Here is a 24,535-nt window from a genome sequence, read left to right as displayed (position 1 = left end):
TATTTCTTAGCAGACGCCCTTATCCAGGGGCATGTTGCATTCACTGACAAAGCGGTGGCAGACACAGAGACGTGAGGAGATAAAGAATAGAAAAATATTTCGTAGACGGAAAAATCCGATATTTTCAATAGGATAGCCTATTATTTGTGACTTCTAGATCATGAAGCCATGGTATGGCAACTGCCATAGCCTATACTTTGCCATACCTAAATCGCCCCTAATATGTCTGAAAGCCTGGTAGTAGCTATAGCCTACAATTTTAGAGAGAAGTTTTACCCCAACAATTTAAAACTTTTTGTTTTGTTTTGTTTGATACTTCATCATGACGGCGTGCTGCGTTATTTCATTTTTATTATTTCGGTATGTTGATTTTGACATAAATGTGGGCCGGTGGACCCGAACTTCCCAGGCCAATTTTTAATCCCAGTCCGCCCCTCACAGGTTGCTTTTCTCAAAGTCCTGTGCTCACACCTCACACCTCATTTCTTATAGTCGTAAACTACTGAATTGGCAGATATTCTGCTGCACTGTAGAATACTCAGCGATTATTTCTGATGCGTAAAAAGAAATGAAATTTAGAAATGGCATATTAAAAGGATATCTTTTGACATTTGTTTCAAACATGTCAAAAGCTATCCTTTAAGTCTTAACCTGTAACATTTCCGATCTGTAATAAGACATGTTCGCTTTCCACAAATGATAAAATAAGGACCGACACATTTCTGTATCAGTTTACATTTCAAAACATAAAAAAAATGCAATCAGGGCCCTCTCCAAGACACAAAAGCCAACTAAAAAAAACAATGTGCACAAGCCCTAAAAAAGGGCCAGTGGCCTGGCGTAGCTCTCTCCGTTTCAAGAATGTGAATTAATAAAATAACTTAATTAAAAGGATATTCAATTTGACATGAGAGGAAAACCTGAAAAAGCATTTAAAAAACGAACAGTCACACTTTGTACGCTTTTTATTGTGCAACGCTTTCATTATTGCACTCTCTGCAAGGTGTTTTTAACATCGTGACGGGTTGTACCAGGAAACTTTGAAGAAATCACGCAGGCTAAAAGAAAACAGAAAAAAAGTTGAAACAATCTACATCTATCTATCTATCCAAACATTCCATTTAAGGTCTCAAAGTTTTTAATGTTTAAGTGAGAAATTGGTCACAGGAAATAATTATTTTTACTTTGTCTATTGACATTGGACAGACATTGACAAACAAAGCTTTGTTTTAGATTTTACTAAACCTTATGACTGGCTGTTCAAGACTACAGATTAATTCAATGGGCAGCAGTGGAGAATGGTAGATAGGGCTCTGGACTCAGAGCATAACTACAGCTAGATGTAGCAAGGTTTCATTGTACACACCAATCAATGCAGTGACAGTCTCAGAGTCCAGCTGGGACTAGGCAGGAACATCTTTGTAGGCAGGTGAATGCTTTCCTGTAATGGTAGATGCTGCTAGAGTTTATTTTCCAAATATTAACACAGCCCGTTCTAGTCTGTAAATAGACACACTTGTTTTGCTCAGTCTCTCATAACAGTTCTTTGGAACTTGACTGTGGAATGAAGAAGCATTATCCAAAAAAAATAAATAAAAAAAAATATTATATATATATATTATATATATATATATATAAGCTGAAACTGAGCAGCCGATTCAAATTCCATGGCGTTCTGAGACACGGGGGAGGGGCAGAGCCCGCAGCACTAGCACAAACAAAGGCAGCCACTTCAACATTTAAATGACCAAAACCAACATCAAGAGAATGAAAGGAACAACATCCAGGACCCTATAAACAGTGCTGGCCAGGCAGCAAAAAGAAGGGAGGTCATGATTGTTGGGGACTCCATATTGAGAAACACAGCAAGTTCAGTTCGCAGTTTGGACCCCCTTACTACAACAATGTGCTGCCTTCTAGGAGCCTCAGTCAAGCAGATCACCGAGAATGTGGACAGGCTCCTAGAACAAACAGGAGATGACCTGGTAGTAGTCGTCCACATCGGTACAAACAACATTGGAAGAGACAGACCAAGATCCCTGCAAAACAAATTCAGAGAGGTAGGAAGGAAATTAAAGACAAGACCAAAACTCTGGTATTTTCTGGGATACTGCCGGCACCTTGCAAAGGACCATATGGACAGCTGGAAATACAAAATCAAAATGCATGGCTGAAATCGTGGTGCACACAGGAAGGCTTCATCTTTCTTGAACATTGGAGCACGTTCTACAACAAGGACTATCTATATAGATGGGACGGACTGCACTTAAACAGAAAGGGAACCAATCTACATGGAGAAAGGATCCTTGAGGAGGTCCAGAAGCATTTAAAACTAGAAGAGGAAGTGGGGAGAAAACAAAAAAAACAGAAGGGAGACCACATCGAAAACAAGGGCAACAACTCAGGTAAGACCACTATTAAATGTATTTATCTTAATGCTAGAAGTCTCAGAAACAAAATGTTAGAACTTGAAGCTACTGCACTAACAAGTAACTACGATGTGATAGGTGTTACAGAAACTTGGTTGTCTGAGAGTGATGGAGACAAATATAATATTAGTGGGTACACACTATATAGGAAAGACAGGCAGGACAGAAGAGGCGGAGGGGTAGCGCTATACATAAGAAATAGTCTTGAAGCCCAGGTGCTAAATCAGGACAAAGAAAACAATGCAGAATCAATAAGGGTCAGAATAATGGACACAAATTCAAAGGGCATAATAGGAGCATGGCATAGACCGCCAAATTCAGACGCTGAGCAAAATAATCTGTTGTACAATGACATTCGAAATGCGTGTAGAAAAGGAGAAGCCATGCTAATGGGGGACTGCAACTTCCCCCATATAAAATGGGAAAACCCGATGGGGGGCACGACGAACGAAATTGAAATGGTGGAAATGACAAATGACTGCTTCCTAACGCAATTTGTCAAGATACCGACTAGAGGGGAGGCATGCTTTGATTTAGTCTATTCAAATAATGAAGACAGAATAACTAAAACAGAGGTCAGAGAGCCATTGGCAAACTCAGACCACAACATGGTCTCATTTGAAAGTATTTTTTAAAACCACAAAAGTAATGACTAAAGCGAAGGTTTACAATTTTAGAAAAGCAAACTATGAAGGTATGAAACAGAGACTAACAGAAGTAGATTGGAGTAAAATAGAGAAAACATCCACAGAAAAAAGAATGGCTGTTTTTTAAAAATGTAGGAGGCGTAAAACACTACTACAGGAGCAAAACAATTGCATCCCAAAAGTAGACAAATCTAAATCTAAAACAAAATTAAATATTCAGCGAAAAGGCACTTTAGAGCATTTAAAAAGGGACCAAAAACAAAGTACACAGAAAGAGTACTTGGAACTGCAAACACAAGTCAAAAAGGAAGTTAGAAAGGCCAAGAGATAGAAATCAATATTGCTAAGGGGGCTAAAACCAATTCAAAAATATTTTTCCAATATTACAACAGCAAGAGAACATTTAAAAGAGGAGGTTAAATGTCTAAGAGAGACACAAATGGCAAAATCATAAATGAAAAAAAGAGATAGCAAATATATTAAATGATTACTTTTCACAGGTTTTTACAAAGGAGGACACTGACAACAAGCCCGACATGTCGACCTGTTCCTATCCAATTTTAAATAACTTTAGCATAACAGAGGCAGAAGTGTTAAAGGGACTAGGAGCTCTTAAAATAAACAAATCCCCTGGGCCAGATGAGATCCTCCCAATAGTACTCAAAAGAAATGAAATAAGTTATTTACAAACCGCTAACCAAGATCATGCAACACAGTCTCTTGACACAGGGGTTGTACCGGCAGACTAGAAAATAGCAAACATAATACCGATCCACAAAAAGGGAGACAAAACCGAACCAGGTAACTACAGACCAATAAGACTGAGATCCAAAATGGAAAATTACCGATATGGTAACAATATCCTGGGAGCCAGCCAGCATGGTTTTAGGAAAGGGAGATCGTGTCTAACTAACCTACTTGACTTTTTTGAGGATGCAACATTAAAAATGAGTAACTGCAAAGCATACGACATGGTTTATTTAGATTTCCAGAAAGCTTTTGACAAAGTCCCGCATAAAAGATTCATTCTCAAACTGAACGCAGTAGGGATTCAAGGAAATGCATGCACATGGATTAGGGAGTGGTTAACAGGTAGAAAACAGAAAAGTACTGATTAGAGGAGAAACCTCAAAATGGAGTGAGGTAACCAGTGGTGTACCACAGGGATCAGTATTAGGTCTTCTGCTATTCCTAATCTACATTAATGATTTACATTCTGGTATAGTAAGCAAACTCGTTAAATTTGCAGACGACACAAAAATAGGAGGAGTGGCAAACACTGTTGCAGCAGCAAAGATCATTCAAAATGATCTAGACAGCATTCAGAATTGGGCAGACACATGGCAAATGACATTTAATAGAGAAAAGTGTAAAGTATTGCATGCAGGCAATAAAAATGTGCATTATAAATCATATGGAAGATAGTGAAATTGAAGAAGGGAACTATGAAAAAGACCTAGGAATTTATGTTGACTCCGAAATGTCTTCATCTAGACAATGTGGGGAAGCTATAAAAAAGGTCAACAAGATGCTCGGATATATTGTGAGAAATGTTGAATTTAAAAAAAAAAAAAAAAAAAAAGGAGGGAAGTAATGTTAAAAGTTTACAATGCATTAGTAAGGCCTCACCTAGAATATTGTGTTCAGTTCTGGTCACCTCGTTACAAAAAGGATATTGCTGCTCTAGAAAGAGTGCAAAGAAGAGCAACCAGAATTATCCCTGGTTTAAAAGGCATGTCGTATGCAGACAGGCTAAAAGAAATGAATCTATTCAGTCTTGAACAAAGAAGACTACGCGCTGATCTGATTCAAACATTCAAAATCCTAAAAGGTATAGACAATGTCGACCCAGGGGACAACTTTGACCTGAAAAAAGAAACAAGGACCAGGGGTCACAAATGGAGATTAGGTAAAGGGGCATTCAGAAAATAGGAGGCACTTTTTTTACACAGAGAATTGGGTCTGGAACAAACTCCCCAGTAATGTTGTTGAAGCTGACACCCTGGGATCCTTCAAGAAGCTGCTTGATGAGATTCTGGGATCAATAAGCTACTAACAACCAAACGAGCAAGATGGGCTGAATGGCCTCCTCTCGTTTGTAAACGTTCTTATGATTTGTGTCAATAATGAAACACCAACATCAAACTTTGGTGTCTGTGCTGTGACCCCTAATAAAATGTACCATAGCATACTACAGTAAACTGTAGACAATTACAGTTTACTATAGTATGCTATAGTACTTTTTTTTTTATAAACTATTTTTTTGTCCTTTAATTGCTATATAGTTTTGTAGTTTTTCAGATTTAACTACAAATCAAATCAGAAAACTACTATACTTTAACTTGAAAGAGGATGGTCGCAAGAGCAGATATTTTTAGACTATGGTCCATATAAAACTAAACTTTGACCCATCTGCTAATTGAAAATTATAACCCAATACTTCATGGCAAGTTTTTTTGTGAGTAGAAAAAAAAAGCCTTGGAGCAAAAAAATAAATAAAAAAATGTCGCCAGCGAGTTCGGGTTTGTACTTTGTGATTGCGGGTGGGTGAGTTTTGATTTAATCTGGCCCTATTACTAATAGTAGCAAATGGTCAATACACATGTGTAGCCTCAACTTAAGTAAGTAAGTGTGTATTGTTTTAATTTTTATTATTTTTACATCTTGCCCCCCCCCCCCCCCCTTTAAAACTGCAGTCCTCTCTGGTTCTGGTTTCCAAGATGGCTTTGCATGGCTTCTCATGTATTTCAGTATTTTTCACATATGAGTTAGATTTATCAGTAAGCAGGAGGATGATGGGAAATGTAGTTCCGAGATATACATGAGAAGTCATCTTGGAGCTATCTTGGAAACAGAGCCAAACACACACACCTTACTTAAACAGTTGCAGCAACACATGGGAACATTTAACATACCAAAAAAATACACTGAACAAAAATATAAAACGCAACATGCAACAATTTCAAAGATTTTACTGAGTTACAGTTCATATAAGGAAATCAGTCAATTGAAATAAATTAATTAGGCTCTAATCTATGGATTTCACATGACTGGGAATATAGATATGCATCTGTTGGTCACAGATACCTTAAAAAAGTTAGGGGCGTGGATCAGAAAACCAGTCAGTATCTGGTGTGACCACCATTTGCCTCATGCAGCGCGACACATCTCCTTCGATAGAGTTGATCAGGTTGTTGATTGTGGCCTGTGGAATGTTGTCCCACTCCTTCAATGGCCGTGCAAAGTTGCTGGATATTGGAGAGAACTGGAACACGCCGTCGTACACGTCGGCCCAGAGCATCCCAAACATGCTCAATGGGCGACATGTCTGGCGAGTATGCAGGCCATGAAGAACTGGGACATTTTCAGCTTCCAGGGATTGTGTACAGATCCTTGCGACATGGGGCCGTGCATTATCATGCTGAAACATGAGGTGATGGCGGCGGATGAATGGCACGACAATGGGCCTCAGGATCTCGTCACGGTATCTGTGTGCATTCAAATTGCCATCAATAAAATGCAATTGTGTTCGTTGTCCGTAGCTTTTAATTGTTCAAAAGTTTGGCCTGTCCTGGCCCAGAATTATGGGGTGTGGTAGCCTTTCCACCACCCCCACTACGAGGTGGCGTTGTATCGGTCCTATCGATACATATCCTTCTAGGGTAGGGTAAGTTGCCATATTTCCATGGATACAAGAAATTGCCACCTGGCCTTGTGGCTGCCACGACTCGAGAGCCGATTGACTTAAGGTCTGTGCACACTAAAGCCTGGGTACTCGCCTTACCAACCATCACATCAATAATACAAGGCCCTTCCCGATCATTTCCCCAGGTCTCACCTGCTTCTGGCACCATATGATGTTCAGGGGCTGGAGGATGATCTCTGAGGTTGTACTGGTTAGCCTCCTCGTTAGTCATGGCCCGATAGGCGGTTTGGTCTTCCCTGCTTAAACAGGGGCCCGACTGACTGGCCCAGTATTCCTTAGGCCATAACGTGGTGGTAGACATCCAAGTACCCCTCTGGGTCATCCTCTGCACCCCTGCTTTAAGGGTGCCATCATGGGTCCTGCTAGTGCCTAGGGTGCGTCTCTGAATCCAACCCTCCTCGCTCAGCGCCATGTATCGTTCCTCTCTCCGTCGCTCCTCCTCCTGTCTCTGATCCAGCGCTGTTAATGCAGGGACGTCCATATCCCTGTTCTGAAACCACGTGTCAACAGGTGGATTGCAGTGTGCAGGTGTAGATGGTGTAGTGCTCAAGAATAACACACACAAGACAGTGAAAGTTCAATGAAACAGCTCCTTTATTTGGCCGTGTTGCAGACTCGCAACTCTTAAACAACAAGTACCTGGCTCTACACAACGTGTATCGCACAGGTAATACCAAGGGGTACAGTCCTGAAATAATAAACACAAATAATACACAACAGTGGGGATGTGTTGTCCGGGTGTAGAACTAGCCTCGTAGCGACAGCTCCCAGTGATTAGCTGTCTAACAATAACAAACAAGTAACAATTATTAGACAGACAGAATACAGCACGTAAACTCACGGTTTGCTTTTACTCCTTCCTGGTCCTTTCATAAAACAATAACAAAAGGACCAGATCGCTTAGTCACATCACCTGAAATACCCTTAGTCTCAGCCCCTTCGGTAGCGAGTGCAATCATGTCTCCTCCAATCCATGACTGACACATCACCTAACGTATTAAGGCGATGACTTTTGGTATTGTGACTCTGCCCCGTTCCTGGATGGCCGGCTTCCAACTGACCCTGGAACGAGCTGCCAAACCATCCAGCACGGGGTACACTGTTCCTGTTATACAGCACCCTCGCAGGTCGGGAGGGAGATTGTTGACTAGGATTCATTCACTCTTGTCACACAAATGTATTTCTGTACAAGCTAAAATACCACATTTGAAATTAAATAAAAGTGGGAATCTAAATATCAATTACAAATGGCAACATAGCTAGTTCTTATATCATTCAATGTTAATTTAAAATAATTTACATCGACCGTGGACGGGAGCTCCCAGTGGGGCGGAGCTCAATTGTCCGAGCGTTGCCCAGGGGGAGGGAAGAGTTAGGTCGACAAGGGTGTCCTCGGCTCACCGCGCACCAGCGACCCCTGTAGTCTGGCCGGGCGCCTGCAGGTTTGCCTGTAAGCTGCCCGAGAGCTGCGTTGTCCTCCGATGCTGTAGCTCTTGGGTGGCTGCATGGGGAGTCCGCAGTGTGAAAAAAAGCTGTCAGCCGACGGTACACGCTTCGGAGGACAGCGTGTGTTCATCTTTGCCCTCCCGAGTCAGCGCAGGGGTGGTAGCGGTGAGCCGAGCTTAAAAAAATAATAATAATGGGCCATTCTAAATTGGGATAAAATAATTTGCAACGACTAAATGTATTAAATTATACATGATTTACAGTATGTTACCAATCTTTTTCAATCAATTATAATTTTAAACATGGTTTTATAATTGAAAAAAGCTGACATTAGTGGTTTTTATAATATATTTTAAACTTTCGGTTGAATATTATTTTATTAAAATTAAGACATTAATGTTGTGTATTTTAGTTAAATCTATAGAATTTTTATTTTGTCAAACATTGCACACTAAAAGGATGGGTATTCTGATGAGATGGGTTGATTTTACTACATAACCTCGAAGAGTTACAAATACAATTTAGAAAGAAATTAAAGTAATTAGAATGTAAACTAAACCAAAAGTGTTTTTTTTTTGTTTAATAAACCATCAATTAATATGAATAAATCACAGGGCTGTCACATTTTACTTGCAGAACCCCCTAGCTTCATATATATTTTTTTCCTAAAAAAAGGAGATTTGGTGAGCTTAAAGGGTACACGTAGTACAGCTTTATGGAATTCCTTTTAGAAAAAAAAAAAAAAGTTAGTTTCACTTTAGAAATTTCTATACTAGAATGACTTTGAATTAGAGACTTACTCTTATGGCATTGATATCAATAAGACACTTCAAGCATACTGCAGCTAAAGTATATTTAAATATATCAACAGCACAGTGTTAGTATTATGAAAGTATATTAAAAGTATACAAATACATTACTTTGAGTATTAAGTACACTTAGTAATTAAATATAAAGTATACATTATGTAAGTATAATAAAAGTACACTTAGTACATTAAAGTATAATTTAAGTGTATTGCAAGTACAAAATTAGTACATAAAAATGAAGTATACGTCAAATAAGTATATCAAAAGTATGAGAAGTACAGCAGAGTACACTATTTTTTCACAGGGGTATGGCTGAATGCCTCTGACATTGCACAACAGAAAAACAGTTATGACTGCAGTTTTTTTTTTTTTTTTTTTTTTTTTTTTTAAACAGAGATTGCATAAATGATATAAAGATTGTATCCAAAAGTCAAGAAACATCAAAATGGAGTGTGTGAATTAAGAGGATGCAAATCAGATTCATTACATGAAGGCAAACAAGTGATGTGTGTGGCATGCAGGAAGAAATATCGTATTGAAAAAGAGGTCCATGAAAATCTGATGATAAAGTCGCTGACGAAAGTAGATAGAAAGATTGAGCGTTTACAGCAGCAGACAACACAGAATTCGCAGTGACCAGAAGCTGCTTTACCGGTACAAATAATTTATATATAGAATTTCTAGATAGAAGATCTTTAGTTTCCCGTTAATAATAGTCAAAAACTTCCTGGCGTCTGCGAGCACGCACGCGCAACCCTAATTTGCGTCATCTGTCTGCGCGCCTCGACTATGGTTTGAATACAGCGCATGTGCAATATGAGGTCAATCAGTCGCCATTTTGGAAGAGCAGAGTAGGGAAGCGAGTTGGGAAAGCGGTTTTCAAACTTGGGAAGATCTGGAAAACAGGGAACAGTCTCTCATACACCCAGTGCGCGATCAAAGCGTTTAGCATTAAGCTGTCATAACTACAAGCGAGAAACGGCCATTGAAGGACCAAAGATTAAGACTCCGCAACGTGACCTGAATACCCAACCCGAAAAGTATCTTCTAACTGGAGCACAGACTGGTTACTGTGGGCTTGAGTTAGAACTGAATTTCGAGTAGGGGAGCAGAACCCCGCGGCTCTGTCGGATCCACATACCCCCAGAATAGTCCACCCTGTTCTGTCTCCAGGGTGGCAACAGTAACGAGCATAAGCTGTTCTTTGTTGCTTAAACACACAAGGAATACAACAACTATGGATGGAGAAGAGGACGAGTTATTCTCCGGAAACAAGTCAGGTAACCATGTTGTTCAAACATAGGCGTGTTTCTGCACATTATGTAGCTTAATAACAACAACATCGTTGCCCCACAACTGCAAGACTGACTGGTTAGATTTAAAATAAAAATAGTCAACACAATGTTTACTGCACCAGTACAGTTGTTTGTATCAAACAAACCATCAAAGTTTGTAACACTAAATTACATGTTTATTTATTTATTTTTTATTTGAGGATATATATGCATCGTCTACACGACCCATTTTTTTTATAACTTATATTATTCATTTTTGTTTAGGCTGTAGTTATGGATAATAGCTATAGTTAACAGATTCCCTTCTCTATTTTGCAGAAGCTTTTCCATGATTAAGGTTACACTTAAGGAATATCAGTCTGCTGTTATTTTATGGGTAATAATAATGACTAAAGCATTTGAATGAAATAGTCTTTGTTAAAACGCAAAATAGCAAGTATCAGCTATTGTATATCAATTGGCTGATATTGTCTCAGATCCTTCTAACGATATACCCGAGACGCAGTCATTTTGGGTCTTGCAGCTGGTACAAAACTACAAGTTCTATAGGGGGAGGGGGGAATGGAAGTCAGACTCCTATTGCATAGCAGTTTCACCCATCCATAGTTTATTGATAAGAGCATGATTAGCCACAGTGTAGGTAATGAGGTCAGGTGCGTCGTATTCTCATAAATAGGATTGAACTGCTATGCAATGGTAGCCTAATTTCCACCACATTTGTTAGAACACCGATACCAGTCCTACAATCCTGAATCTCTTAAATCTGTCAGTGACTTCGTGTCACTGACGCTACACAAGTTTATAGGGTTCTTCCAGCCTCTTAAATACTTAACCCATGTTTCTTTACATTGCTCCTTGCACCCAAATGAGTCTTTTGAAACCTGTTGATTTTTACATCATGTCTAATACAGCATCTGCTGTGTTCTCATTGGTACCTTAACATGACAAAATCACATCTTTCAAAATGCTTTGTAATTTTACTTGTTAATTTTAATATTTAAAAATTACTAACCATTAGGTTTATTGTTCAGTTACCAATATTTAAATGAATGGTCAAACATTAAGAAAAGCTTCAAACTCAATTTTAGTGTCAAATCACTAAGACTATTTGATTAAATTACCATTCATTTCAATTATAAAATTACTAATAACTTTAATTACTTGAATTTGTTTATTCAGAAAGCAGTTTTTACTGGTACTCCTATTGTCAAGTAGCACACAGATTTGAGGTTGCAGGTTATTAAAAGCATTTTAAGCCAGCTTTGATCAAGTTAATGATTTTCCTGATTGTTTAATTACATATCTAACACTTGCTGCCTGTTTAGAAGTGTCAAAACTTGTGCTGTAAATGACCCCACTCATACAATTGATCATTTAATATTCTAAACCTACAATTTTTTACGTTTTTATTTTAACATTCTGCAGTTTGTTGGATTAATAGATATTCATTATTTGTGAAATTAAACAAAGTTTAATGTCCATTGCAGTTTCAAAAAGCTTTAATTAAACTTAATTACCCATGCTGTGTTGCAGCAGCAGGTGTCCGTGAAGCTGTGACCATACAAACGACTGCCTAATACAAACGACTGTCCATAATTCTTTCTAGGGACAACCAACATTGAATCAAGTTTGCAAGCATGTATTACAATAGCAGAACAAAAATAACTTGAATAATTACTGTTTTTTTTTCCTTTAGTTCAAATTTTCCAAATAGTAAGCTAATTCCTCCCAACACCATTCCCCTAGATCAGTTTGATTTACGACAATGCAGTTCCATTACGATTCATTGCGTTTTTATGTGTCTAAACTCCCCAAATCTCTCTTGTAGACCGATTTCCACCTAGTTTATTTGTATCTTTACCTGATTTGAATCCCCCTTAAGTCACAAACTTCTCTTCCCCAGCACCTACTTCCATCTTACTTGATCTCCAGTCCATTGATTCTGGGTTTCTGAGACAGGGGGGGGGGGGCTTATAAAATGTCCCATCTTCCAATAGCAGACAAGCCCGGCGCTATCAGTGGAAGGTCACATTCAAATAGGAGGCCATGTGATTGCAATGTGAGATAGTCTTTGTGCTTAGATAATAACGAGGCACTTAGTTGAAACTTTTCCACTCATGTGCCACATGCTCTTTTATGCTCAATGTGGAAGTTAATTGTTATTCAAACTTTAGATTTAGCCATACAGCTAAAATTGTAACGTACATGTGCACTAGCTGTTTTCACTTTATATGTAATCTACTTCCATTGGACACCTAGGTTAGGGATTATTGAACGTTATACCATGATTATTATACTTTTTTTTTTTAATTGTTACAAATAAGCTGAATACAGTGTTACTGCATCACTCATATGAATGTATAATACAATTAGACAGAATGTAGAAAGACTAAAATAATGTAATAATATAAGATATTAACCATTTATTTTCCTGGTACCTCCATTGTTTTTTGTTTTTCTAAATTGAGATTATTTAATCAACAGGCTTCAAAGCAAAGAGGTGTTTGGCAGCATTTTTCAATACTTTCTGATAAGGAAACCCGTCTAATTTAAAATGTCATGTAGCAGTAGGCTACAGCTCCCCTTTCTTGAAATTACAATCAAACACCCTTTTTCTAGTTTTGCAGCTTTGCTCAGTTTACTACTTATTCCAGTTTCACAATGGTTCAGGACCTCAAATAAAATTTTATTTAATTTCAAACTTTTGCAGTTTGCTTTTTTAGTATGTACAGCATAATTATTGGATATTTTATGAAGTGTAAATTAGATCTGCACAGTAGTAATTTAAGATGTGACAGACTCAACAACTTATTTATTATTACTTACTAGTATTTTTTTAACTCAAATCTCTAGCTTCATCTTTTCACTTATTAGGATGTTTAAGTTTGCGTATGCAATGGTTTTAGAAACCTAAAAAGAAACGGTTATCTCTACTGAGGGCTGTCAGAATCAATCAGGTAAGTCTTGTCATAACTTTTGATTTATGTTACTATATTCTACTTATTAACGGATGTTAATATGAACCATCTACATGCAGAAAAGTGCACGATGAGCTCTTGAAAACGGAGCCGGCTAAGTGCTGAGACGTACAATGAAAAAGCATTGTTGGAAAATGAAGGTTTTGTTTCTTTTTTATGTTTTGTCTGTATCGTTTGGTTTGGAATTTTATGAAAATGTCAGTTTCGGTTTGGGAAACTCATAACCGTTGCATCCCTCCTGAGGAGAATTTGAATTGAATAGATGACCCTGGTTTGTGAAAGCACAGTTGTGCTAACCAGAAGTTTGCTGCTTCCACTTTGTTCAGATGATGGTGGTGCCACTCCAGTGCAGGATGAACACGAAGGCTCTGATGCAGAAGAAGGCAGCCCTGCACAGCGCTCGGGCTCAGAGGCAGGCAGTGTAGGACTGCACTCGGAGGTAATCCTTCCCTTTCTCTGGTGTTCCTGTGGCCCTTGGAGGTGTGAGGCATCAGCTCCTTTCACAGATTAGCATTAAAGTGGTTGTAGCTAACAAAATAATTCCTTGGTATGCACTGGTATTTGTTATGTAGGTTTCAAAGGTGCAGCTTTGAACGAATCACAATTTACAGTATAGTAAATCTGGTACTGCACTTAAATCTGTTTGCAAGTCATGCTTTCAGTTTGTGTTGCATTTCCTTTGTCATTTCACTTGGCGGATGAAATTGTCCCCACACTTCTTTCCTGCCAGCCAGCCAACCAGCTGCTTGCCCTATTGACTGACATGCTTTCAGCCAGTAACATGACCCAGAAGACACTGCTAAGGTAAAATGACCCAGGAAGTGCAAGTGTAACAGATATCCTGAGAATAAAGCATCGATGCTGGATTACGTAGCAAACAGAGGTGCAGAACTGGAAAGATTTATGTAATGTTAGCTGCAATTACTTTAATCTTGGGTTAACTAAGTTTGCTGCAGGTAAGGTAGTCCAGGGTTAGTGTTAGTCAGGTACTATGAAACCAGTGGCCTGAGTCTCAGATTCTGTGGGTCATGTTTATAATGCCTGAGTGTGCCTGCCATGCATCTCTGGTGTTGTCCAGCTGGTTGTTTGGGACTGGTTTACCGCTTGCATCATCTTTCTGCACTAGAAGGACTTGTTTGACCTCAGAGAACTAATTATTATTTATTTATTAGCAGAAACCCTTACTGTATTCAGCTTGTTTAATTTCATACCCAGAAGCAACTATCAAGGTTGATGGCTTCCGATCCCCTCAAACACAGAGTAGAGAGGGCCACGGGAAGTACAGATATTTTCGTAGTCATGTATAAAATTAGGGTTTATAAGGTTTTGCATTAAACACTACCAGTATACTACTAGTAATTTTGTTTTTAGCTATTGTTTTTTCTGAAAAAAAATACAGTGCAAGCACAGGGTCTTTATAAGCACAATGTGCAATATAATGATGTAGGCCTAATATATAAATTTGGTAACATAAAAACAACTGTTTAGAGTTTTGTGCGGCAGTTTCTAAATCGGTTACTAAGCAACCCGGCTCAGAGCTTTTAGTATGTCAATGCCACAATAAACTGTATTATGAATCATTAATTCATTAAAAAAAAACAACAAAAAAACATGGTATTGAAATAATATTTCATAAACGTTCAGGGAGTATCCGTCATGTATTTATTACAAATCAAAGTATTATAAATACCCCTTCAACGTAGCGCTGAAGCAGTACCTCCAAAAAACAGTAGCTGCTACAGCCAAATCGTAGCCTTTGACATCTCTGCATTATGATTTGCACATCCTTAATATACTGTACATATGTATATAGAGAGAGAGAGATGTTAAATACATGCCAGTAGCAATCCACAACATTCGGTTATTCTGCTAATATCAATAATTCATGTATCAATATTGTTAACTAAAGGACTGACATAACTATACAATTATGGGTAATATGAAATATTTTAAGTATCAATCTATGTTAAATGTAATGGTTTTTATTAACCATTCCGTGTTGCCAAGACGCTGATTCTCCGGACATCTGCTGTCCCACTGGTCCGTCCGTGTTGATGTTGTCGGAGTCTCTCTCCGAGTTTGAACCTTCTGATTTGGAGGCATACGACTCGAATTGATACGGGAGACAACCCCTGTTTTCTCTCTACATCAGATCCATCACTACATAATTCACATTCATAGCACACAGGTAGATGCAAGGAGCCTGAGGTCACAGTTTCCTGGCCCCACACCAGGAAATGGAGATCGCCCTCTTTGTATTTCCAGGTGTTATTTGATTCATTGCAGCGCGATTAAACATAATTTGGTAAAATTAATGTGATTATATGTTCAAGTGAGACCTGTTAATATTATTTTGTATGTTTATGGTAACAGTCAAGTTCCATGTCATAGGCTCTTTCACGACTTTAAAGAGCAAAAAATCTCTTCCTGTCTGCTGGTGGCAGAGTAGTCCCGTTCCTTCCCGTTCTTGCCTGTCCAGAGAGGTTTATTTTTATTTTTTATTTCCCGGTCCTGCCTGTTTCTGTGGGCTTCACCCCTGTACCATCCCATCCTGCAAAATTTAACACAATTTTTTTTCCTGTACCGCGGAAATCCCGTGGGTGCCACGGATCCCGCAGGAGTAACATCTTCATGTCACTCTCTAAAACAGAGCCATGATGTAGTCAGCCACCATTAAAAAAAACAATTTCTAGACAATTAACAGGCATTTCTTAAAGCATTTTGGTTAATATTTTTGTATTGGAGCAGAATTGTGTCACCATGTTTTTTTTAACATCTAATATGTACTTGAATTGTATTTCGGGATATAACATGGACACCATTCTGTTTGGGTTTTCATAGCTTTGTCGTTCGAAGGGTTTTGCAATGGCCGGTTTGAGAGTGGGTGTGCTTGTTACCTGTGATAATTGTATGGTGGTTTTGTCATATGGATTAATGTCTCCTAGGAGGCTAGATTGACCAATCACATTTCACTTGTAGCTTTAAATAAAACCAAGACTTTGAAAACATTTCCGTACCTCTCGGTGGCATATCTTTACTGCCTCCACTCCCTAGATTCAGCTGTGGAGCCTGATGATCTGACCCTGCTTGTATGCTCAACTTTGTTATTTTTTCTTTTCTTTTGTCAGGAAGAGAAAAACGATGAAGATGACGGTCCCACAAGCAGCAGGCAGAAGAACAGGATGGCCAGTGATTCAGAAAATGAAGACGCCCCCAGACAGCGAGACGGCGACCCCGAAAAGGAGAATGCTCCCAAATCTCATGACAGTGACTCGGTAATTGAGGAGGAGCCCAAAAATCAGGTCAGTGACTCGGAAAAGGTGAATGCTCCCAAGTGTAAAGACAGTGACTCGGAAAATGAGGAGACTCCCAAAATTCAGGACAGTGACTTAGAAAAGGAGAATACTCCCAAGTGTAAAGACAGTGACTCGGAAAATGAGGAGGCTCCCAAAATTCAGGACAGTGACTTAGAAAAGGAGAATACTCCCAAGTGTAAAGACAGTGACTCGGAAAATGAGGAGGCTCCCAAAAATCAGGACAGTGACTCGGAAAAGGAAAATGCTCCCAAGCCTTATGGCAGCGACTTGGAAAGTGAGGAGGCTCCCAAAAATCAGGACAGTGACTCGGAAAACGAAGCCGCTCCCAAACGTAAAGACAGTGACTCGGAAAATGAGGAGGTCCCCAAAAGCAAAGGGAGCGATTCTGGAAATGAGGATGCCTTGAAACGCAAGCGAAGGATAGAGTCTGATGAAGAGGCAGACAGTGACAAAGAGAACGGCAGGGAGCAGAAGGGAGTGGTGAGTTCAGACAGCGAGGACGAGGCAAAGCCATCACAAGCTGACGGCAGTGATAGCGAGGTGAGAGAGGTACCCAAGCGCCGCAAACTGGCTGACAGCGATGAAGAGGAGGATGAGGAAGGGAAGAAACCAGGTAAGGAAACCATTGCTTTCCTCTCATTAACAGAAGTAAATTTGTTACTCTTGCTGCTGGAATTTTTTGTCTTTGTTTTTGCTTTGGCTCCTGTGCATCCCATTTCTCTTGACTCATAATTAACAAAGGCTGATAAAAAAACCTTCCTAATATTGAGTTGCACTCACTTTTGCCCTCAGAACAGCCACAGGTGTCGAAAGCGTTCCACAGGGATGCTGGCCCATGTTGACTCCAATGCTTCCCACAGTTGTGTCAAGTTGGCTGGTAGTGGATCTCTACTCCGAATAGCTCGTTCCATTTCATCCCACAGATGCTCAATTGGATTGAGATCTGGTGACTGGGTAGGCCACTGCAGTAAGCTGAATTCACCGTCATGTTCGTGGAACCATTCCTGGACAATCCTAGCCTTGTGGCATGGGGCATTATCCTGCTGAAAAAATCCATTAGCAGATGGATACACTGCTGCCATGAAGGGATGCACCCGATTGGCAATGATGTTCAGATATCCTGTGGCATTCAAACGTTGCTCCACTTTTATCAAGGGGCCCAGTGTGTGCCATGAAAACATACCCCACACCATCACACCACCACCACCAGCCTGCAATGTTGACACGCGGCATGATGGATGCATGTACTCATGTGGTTTTCTCCATACCCTAGTCCTTCCATCAGCGTGAAACAGCAGGAACCGGGATTCATCAAACCAGGCAATGTTTTTCCAGCCCTCCAGTGTTTTTGTTCCTTAGCCCACTGCAACCGCAGTTTCTTGTGTTTTGCTGAATGAAGTGGAACTCTGTTAGGTTGTCGGCTGCCATACCCCATTCATGTCAAGGTACGATGAGTTGTGCATTATTTTATGGGTCTTTCAGCACCAATGTTGTACTGGACTGTCAGTTGACTAACTGTAGCCTGTCTGTTGCTCTGCACAATTCATGTCAGCCTCCTTTGGCCTCTTTCATCAATGAGCTGTTTTTGACCACTGGCCTGCAGTTGGCTGGATGTCCTTTGGGTGGTGGACCATCGTTGATACACACGGGAAACTGCTGAGTGTGAAAAACCCAGCAGCATTGCAGTTCTTGACACACTCAAACCGGCGCGCCTGGCACCTACTACCATACCCCGTTCAAAGGCACTTAAATCTTTTGTCTTGCCCATTTACGCTCTGAATGGCACACATGCACAATCCATGTCTCAATTGTGTCAAGGCTTAAAAATCCTTCTTTAACCTGTCTCCCCTTCATCTACACTGATTGAAGTGGATTTCACAGGTTACATCAGTAAGGGATCATAGCTTTCACCTGGATTCACCTCGTCATATATATATATAGTGTGTGTGTTTACAGTGCCTATAGTAAGTATTCACCCCCCTTAGACGTTTTCACAGATTGTTGTATTACAACCTGAAATCATGATGCATTTAAATGGGATCTATTTTTTTACTTTTGATTTACACAACCTACTCAACACTTTCAATGTGTGAAAAAATGGGGGGGTGAAACAACAAATCAATTAAAAATAAAAACCTGAAAAGTCTTCATTAGATAAGTATCCACTCCCTTTGCTCTGACACTCCTAAATAAGCTCAGGTGCAACCAACTTACTGAATACTTGCTATAGGCACTGTGTGTGTGTGTGTGTGTGTGTATGTATGTATGTGTGTGTGTATATATATACACACACATATATATATATATATATATATATATATATATATATATATATATATATATATATATATATATATATATATATATGTATGTATATGTGTGTGTGTATATGTATGTATATGTATATATATATATATATATATATATATATATAAAGGGCAGGTTGTAGCTTACAAAATAATTCCATACATCTTACAAATGATTTCCATAAATCATGCACTTACATTTGCTATAGGTCTCAAACAAGTTTTGAAATGATATGAAGTACTGCATTAGGCTAAAAAAAATAGTCGTCAGTTGGCAGTGTCTTCTTGGTCATGTTACTGGCAGAAAGCACGTCTGTCAATAGGGGAAGCAGCTGATTGGTTAATAACAGGAAAGAAGGGGAGAGGCCCTTTTCACTTTCCAGGTAAGATGACCGAGGAAGTGTAACACCACCTGAAAGCATAGCATTAACTTAGTGCTGGTCACAACGTCACAAAGATAGCGTGGCAGTTAATGACTAGTGCTCATTGTTTGTTTTATGTTTGTCTTTGCAATCCGTGCCAGGATAAGAACACCCTGATCTGTACATCAGAACATTTTAATAGTCAAACAGGATCTAATTCCTGACACTCAGAACAATCCGATGCAGTAACATAAGTAATTGCTGCTCTAAAACAAATTGGCTTTAAGTTTTGGGTGAAGCTTATGGTAGTGCTGTTTGTGTGTTTGTAGCAAGTTTCTCCAAATGGTATTACTTTCTCCAAGCACTTCCCCTACCGTATTTGTCATTTCAGTAAAGCGGAAGAAGACAATCCTTTCTGACAGCGAGGATGAAGAGAAGGAAGAAACATCCCGTAAGTATTCAGTGGACCCAATCTGAATGAGAAATCAATCTGAACACATCTGCCATTCTATACCATTAAACAATACACTAGATTCTTGGATCTTCACTTTATATATTTAAGAAATGTAAAGGAAACTCATCTTGAATGGAAACTATGCAACATTTCATGAGCCCCTAAATCATAAATGTTGAAGGAGGAATCCTAATTATGGACCATTCCCGAAAAGAGACATTGAAGCATCCCGAAACTTGCTAGGAGTGGAGAGAGAGGAGGTAGGAGAGATGGGATTGTCAAGCTCGTTATAGCTGTTCTCTTAAAGCAGGATCTGCAAGTCAAAGAAAGTATTCTGCCATCACCTAACCTAACCTAACTAAAGGGAGTTGCAGGGTGGGCCGTAGTATCTTGTGAAGCCCGTAAAATCTGTTTTCAAATTTGAATAAGGCATGACTTCTTTCAGTCTGTAACGTAGTGTTTGTGTTGATCCACCTCAGCTGTGAAGAAGAGCCGCATCCTGTCGGATGGTGAGGAATCCGACACCAATCAGAAGCTCAAGGCGTTGGGTTCAGACAGTGAGGATGAGGAGGATAAGGAAGGATTCACGAAGAATGGGAAAACACTCTTCGGGAGTGACAGTGAGTCTGACAATGAAGAGGAGTGAGTACCCGGCTGTCTTCATATTAATCTCAGCTTCCAAATGATGCCGCATTGCTAAGCAGATGCTGAGCTTTGTTTAGGGAAGTACTTCTCCAGAATTTGGCTACTTAACAGATATTTATTTTTTATAAATTATACTTGTTACATACACATGTAGTTGGCTTGTGTCATTAGTGGAATAACTACAGTGCTGGTGTATCCTCTATTTAAACAGTCAATATTTAGGATCCAATGGTTGTACTGGGTGAAAAGTATTTAAAAAATATATATCAGCAAACCAACCTATACACAAACAATTTAAATAAATGTTTTGTTTTGTTTTTTTCTTCAGAAAAATGATTGCTGACATTTTTGGGGAATCTGGAGAAGATGATGAGGAGGAGGAATTTACAGTACGTAGAATTTTATATTTTGACATTGAATGCAGCTCATATACATTCATGGAAAATTATATTATCGTAGCTGTTTGGATAAGCTGTCTAGGCTTGGCTAGCTGTCTATTAGTGGGCTCTATTCTCAAACATTTGAATTTTTAGGAGAATTGGTTCTCCACTGGAATATGGAATTCAAATAGTCTGTTCCACCTATTCTCAAGGCTGTATTCAGATGTATTCTCCACAGCATGAGAATCTTTTTACTCGAATTAATTCAAATTGTGCATTCGCTGTTCCCAATTTACATAAACAAAAAATTATAATTAAATATGGGATACCATAGCCACTTATGTAAACAGTTTGGGCTCTGCCAAAAGAATTGCATCAGATGTTCAAAAGCGCCTTTATAATATTCGCAAAAAAAAAAAAAAAAAAAAAAGCTCAGCAGTTAAGACAAAGCCAACATCAGATGGGAGGGGGTATTCCACAGTCTCCCCTAGGGGTGCAATATTAGGTTTATTTTATTAAACGTTTAAACTTTAAAAAATATATATATATATATAACTTAAACATTAAAATCTATACATTTAGAGATAGTGTTATTACTTATTTTTAAATAAATAGCTTTCTATAAATTACCGCATATATGTCTATAAATAGGTCTTCTGATTTTCAGTGTTTTACCTCGGCTTTTCTACTCCCCTTAAAATGCAATTGATACCAGTTAAGCCATTCGTGTATCACAACTGAGAAACTTGTTAACCCTTTGCGGTCCATTTATTAATCGCGCGTCAGGCACGTCAGGTCTAATTAATTTTCACACGTGCAGTTAATTTTAGACGCGCTGTTTAAAAGTATTATTTTCCACAGTCAAACAGGTTTAAATGGCCCTGCATATCAACAAAGCACTCACTAGGCATCTCCGTCCCCGCCCCACCCTTTCGTTCGCTATCGCTTTCACCTATGTAAGAAATAAATAATAATAATAATAAGTCGTACATACTGATCGATCATCTCCTGATCACTTGTTTTATCACCAAACTCCTCAATAATGCGATCCAAATCATTATTCTATTACTATAACATCTCAAAAAAGCTCTGCAAATGTCCGTGTTCTCTGCGCTGATTCAGTCAGCCAACTTGTTTACTTACGACCGCCCCGTTATCTGATACCTGATACCATGTATGACTAATCATGAGATACGCTTTTTTTTTTTTTTTTTTTTTTTTCAACTTGTCTCGGCTCCAGACAGTGAAGCAATATGAAAATAATAGCATCAGGGGTACGATAATGGTCTTGATTTTGGTTTTGATTAGAGGGCGAGCATCAATTGCATAATTTTTTTTTTTTTTTTAATTTGGAATCAGCAATTATTTTTCTTATTTTCTCCCCAATTTGGTAAGCCTAATTGATTGTTTTTCAACCCGGCTTACCGCTGCCACCCCCGCGCTGACTCGGGAGGGACAAAGACGGACACACGCGTCCTCCGAAACGTGTGTCATCAGCAGTCCGCTTCTTTTCAGTCTGCAGGCCCGCCATGCAGCCACCTCAGAGCTACAGCGTCGGAGGACCACGTAGCTCTGGGCAACTTACAGGCAGGTGCGCGGTGAGCCAAGGACACCCTGGCTGACCTCCAGGCTATAGGCCACATGCTGCACTCCACATGGAGTGCCTTTACCGAATGCGCCACTCGTGAGCCCCTAATTGCATTATTACAGAAATGTTATGCAGTCTAATTATTCAAACAGTGCTAAAATCCAAATAGCTAATATATCCTACTTAATGTATATGACACAATAACTAGTTCTGTTCGCACCAAACTGATTTTATTCGAAGTACAGTATCACATTAATTAAAAGAGAGACATTTTCAGGATCAATATTCTGTTAAAAAAAAAAAAAAGACTAATAGTTTTTGTACTTGTTGGAGTGGCAGCACTAGGAAAGCAAGACCAAAAAATAAACATAAAATATAAGCAATCTTCTCTTCTTTAAAAAAATAAAAAAATAAAAAAATAAAAATAAAAAAAAAGGATTAACCCTTTGCGGTCCATTTATTAATCGCGCGTCAGGCACGCCAGGTCTAATTAATTTTCACACGCGCAGTTAATTTTATACGCGCTGTTTAAAAGTATTTTTTTTTCACAGTCAAACGGGTTTAAATGGCCCTGCATATCAACAAAGCACACACTAGGCATCTCCAGTCCCGCCCCACCCTTTTGTTTGCTATAGCGTTCAGCTATGTAAGAAATAAATAATAATAATAATAATAATAGTCGTACATACCGATCGATCATCTCCAAATCACTCGTTTTATCACCAAACTCCTTAATAATGCGATGCCTTTTTTTTTTTTTTTTTTTTTTTTCCAGACTTGTCTCGGCTCCTGTCGCTACCACTCGGCAATTGAATGGTTTTCTCTGCTTTTTCCGGAGAAAAAACGACTAAACACCCGTTTATTGCGTTGCTATAATGATGTCGGACCCAGTCCGACAATGGACCTGTGAGGAATAATTGCAATGTCGGACCCAGTCCGACAATGGACCGCAAAGGGTTAAACATTGCTCGAGTCTCGGTCCCAGAATAGCAGTTGCAAACTAAACCGGCATCTCCCTCGGTATAGGGTGCAAACTAATAAAAAATAAACACAGCATTCTGTTATCTGGCTTAACAAAAGACATTATCTTGTTGAATCCAGTGTCCTCCACAATTAAAATTGTAACGTCGGTTGCAACCATCTCAATAAGCAACCAGAGTTTGCAGTTCCTAGCAGTACTAGCAATATACTTGCATTGCTGTTTGTCCGGGCCCCACTTCCTCTGCGCTAGCTCCAGCACCAGTAGTAGCAGACATCGTATGTACAGGATACTTTATTTTCATGTGCATCTCATTTTTCAGTGAGATGCTCCCCCAGGACCAGGCCTTTTTTGGGCTATTTTATACGGTAGCATCTTGCAAATGGTGACCTTTTTTTCAGGACATTGGAGAACATTTTAAAGTACTTAAGAACTTCATATAAACTTTTTGCTTTTTTTTTCAAACACAATATTTCGTTTTTTTAAGTAATTTAAGTAATTTTTATTATGTATTCTGCTTGGAGATCCATGTATAAAAACGCCTTATTCTATAACCCGAGGGATCTTACAATACTTGCTGAAAGTTTTGTTGAAAAATATTGATGTTTGGGCAGATTACAAGACATTGTTTCACCTGACTGATTGCAATGACATGATACACGTTTATTCTCAGGGTCTTTTATAAGCAATAATGGACACTACTCTCGATTTTATTTTCTCAAAATAAATATTTATAAATAAAATAAGTTACTCATTTCATTATTAATAGTATTAAGGAAAAAAAAAACATACTTGATACATTTAGTTCATGAAATAGTATATGATGATTGATATCCACGTGTTTCTTGATATTTATAAATGTTGTAAAAACATATATTAAAACACATGAGACTGAATAAATGTTCTAATATAATTAATTATAAGTCAAGTACATCAGATTTACAGTGTTTCCCCTTTTTTATTAGCTCTAAACAAGTTTTGTGATGTTTTGTTTCTTCTTTTGTCTCTTCCTGGCTGCTGTAAAGTCTCTGCACTTTAGACACTAAATGCCCCTCTGTGACGTCACACGAAAAAAAATCAGGAAGTGAATGTCAGTCCCTCCCCTATACAGTGATACGTGTTTCAAGCCTGTACTGTTAAGTACGGTGGCCCTCTAATTGATCAAAACAAAGTGCTTTTTTTATCATGTTTACA

General features: G+C 38.9%; 1 protein-coding gene and 1 long non-coding RNA gene across 8 annotated transcripts in view; one reads left to right on the top strand and one right to left on the bottom strand.

The window, feature by feature from the left end:
- Positions 1-7,380: 7,380 nt before the first annotated feature.
- Positions 7,381-12,279, bottom strand: LOC131740067 (uncharacterized). Its single transcript, XR_009330702.1, has 3 exons — positions 12,194-12,279; positions 11,850-11,934; positions 7,381-8,403 (listed from the first exon to the last, which is right to left on the bottom strand). It is a non-coding gene; the product is annotated as an uncharacterized LOC131740067 (long non-coding RNA).
- LOC117416574 (protein IWS1 homolog) overlaps positions 9,844-24,535 on the top strand; it is a 75,364-nt gene continuing 60,672 nt past the window's right edge. For 2 of the 7 annotated variants that reach the window (XM_059034649.1, XM_059034652.1), the window contains exons 1-6: positions 9,847-10,317; positions 13,637-13,749; positions 16,439-17,240; positions 19,687-19,746; positions 20,229-20,391; positions 20,723-20,783. In XM_059034649.1, the coding sequence (XP_058890632.1) occupies positions 10,275-10,317; positions 13,637-13,749; positions 16,439-17,240; positions 19,687-19,746; positions 20,229-20,391; positions 20,723-20,783 (1,242 nt within the window). In that variant the 5' untranslated portion in view covers positions 9,847-10,274. Of the gene's footprint in view, positions 10,318-13,636; positions 13,750-16,438; positions 17,241-19,686; positions 19,747-20,228; positions 20,392-20,722; positions 20,784-24,535 lie in introns of all 7 variants that reach the window. The other 5 variants (XM_034924741.2, XM_059034653.1, XM_034027756.3 and 2 more) reach the window with 5 other exon arrangements.

The sequence above is a fragment of the Acipenser ruthenus genome, chromosome 12, assembly GCF_902713425.1.
Source record: "Acipenser ruthenus chromosome 12, fAciRut3.2 maternal haplotype, whole genome shotgun sequence".
NCBI classification, from domain to species: Eukaryota; Metazoa; Chordata; class Actinopteri; order Acipenseriformes; family Acipenseridae; genus Acipenser; species Acipenser ruthenus.
Note: the sequence above shows the minus strand (reverse complement) of the source record. Positions and strands in the feature narration are given on the sequence as shown.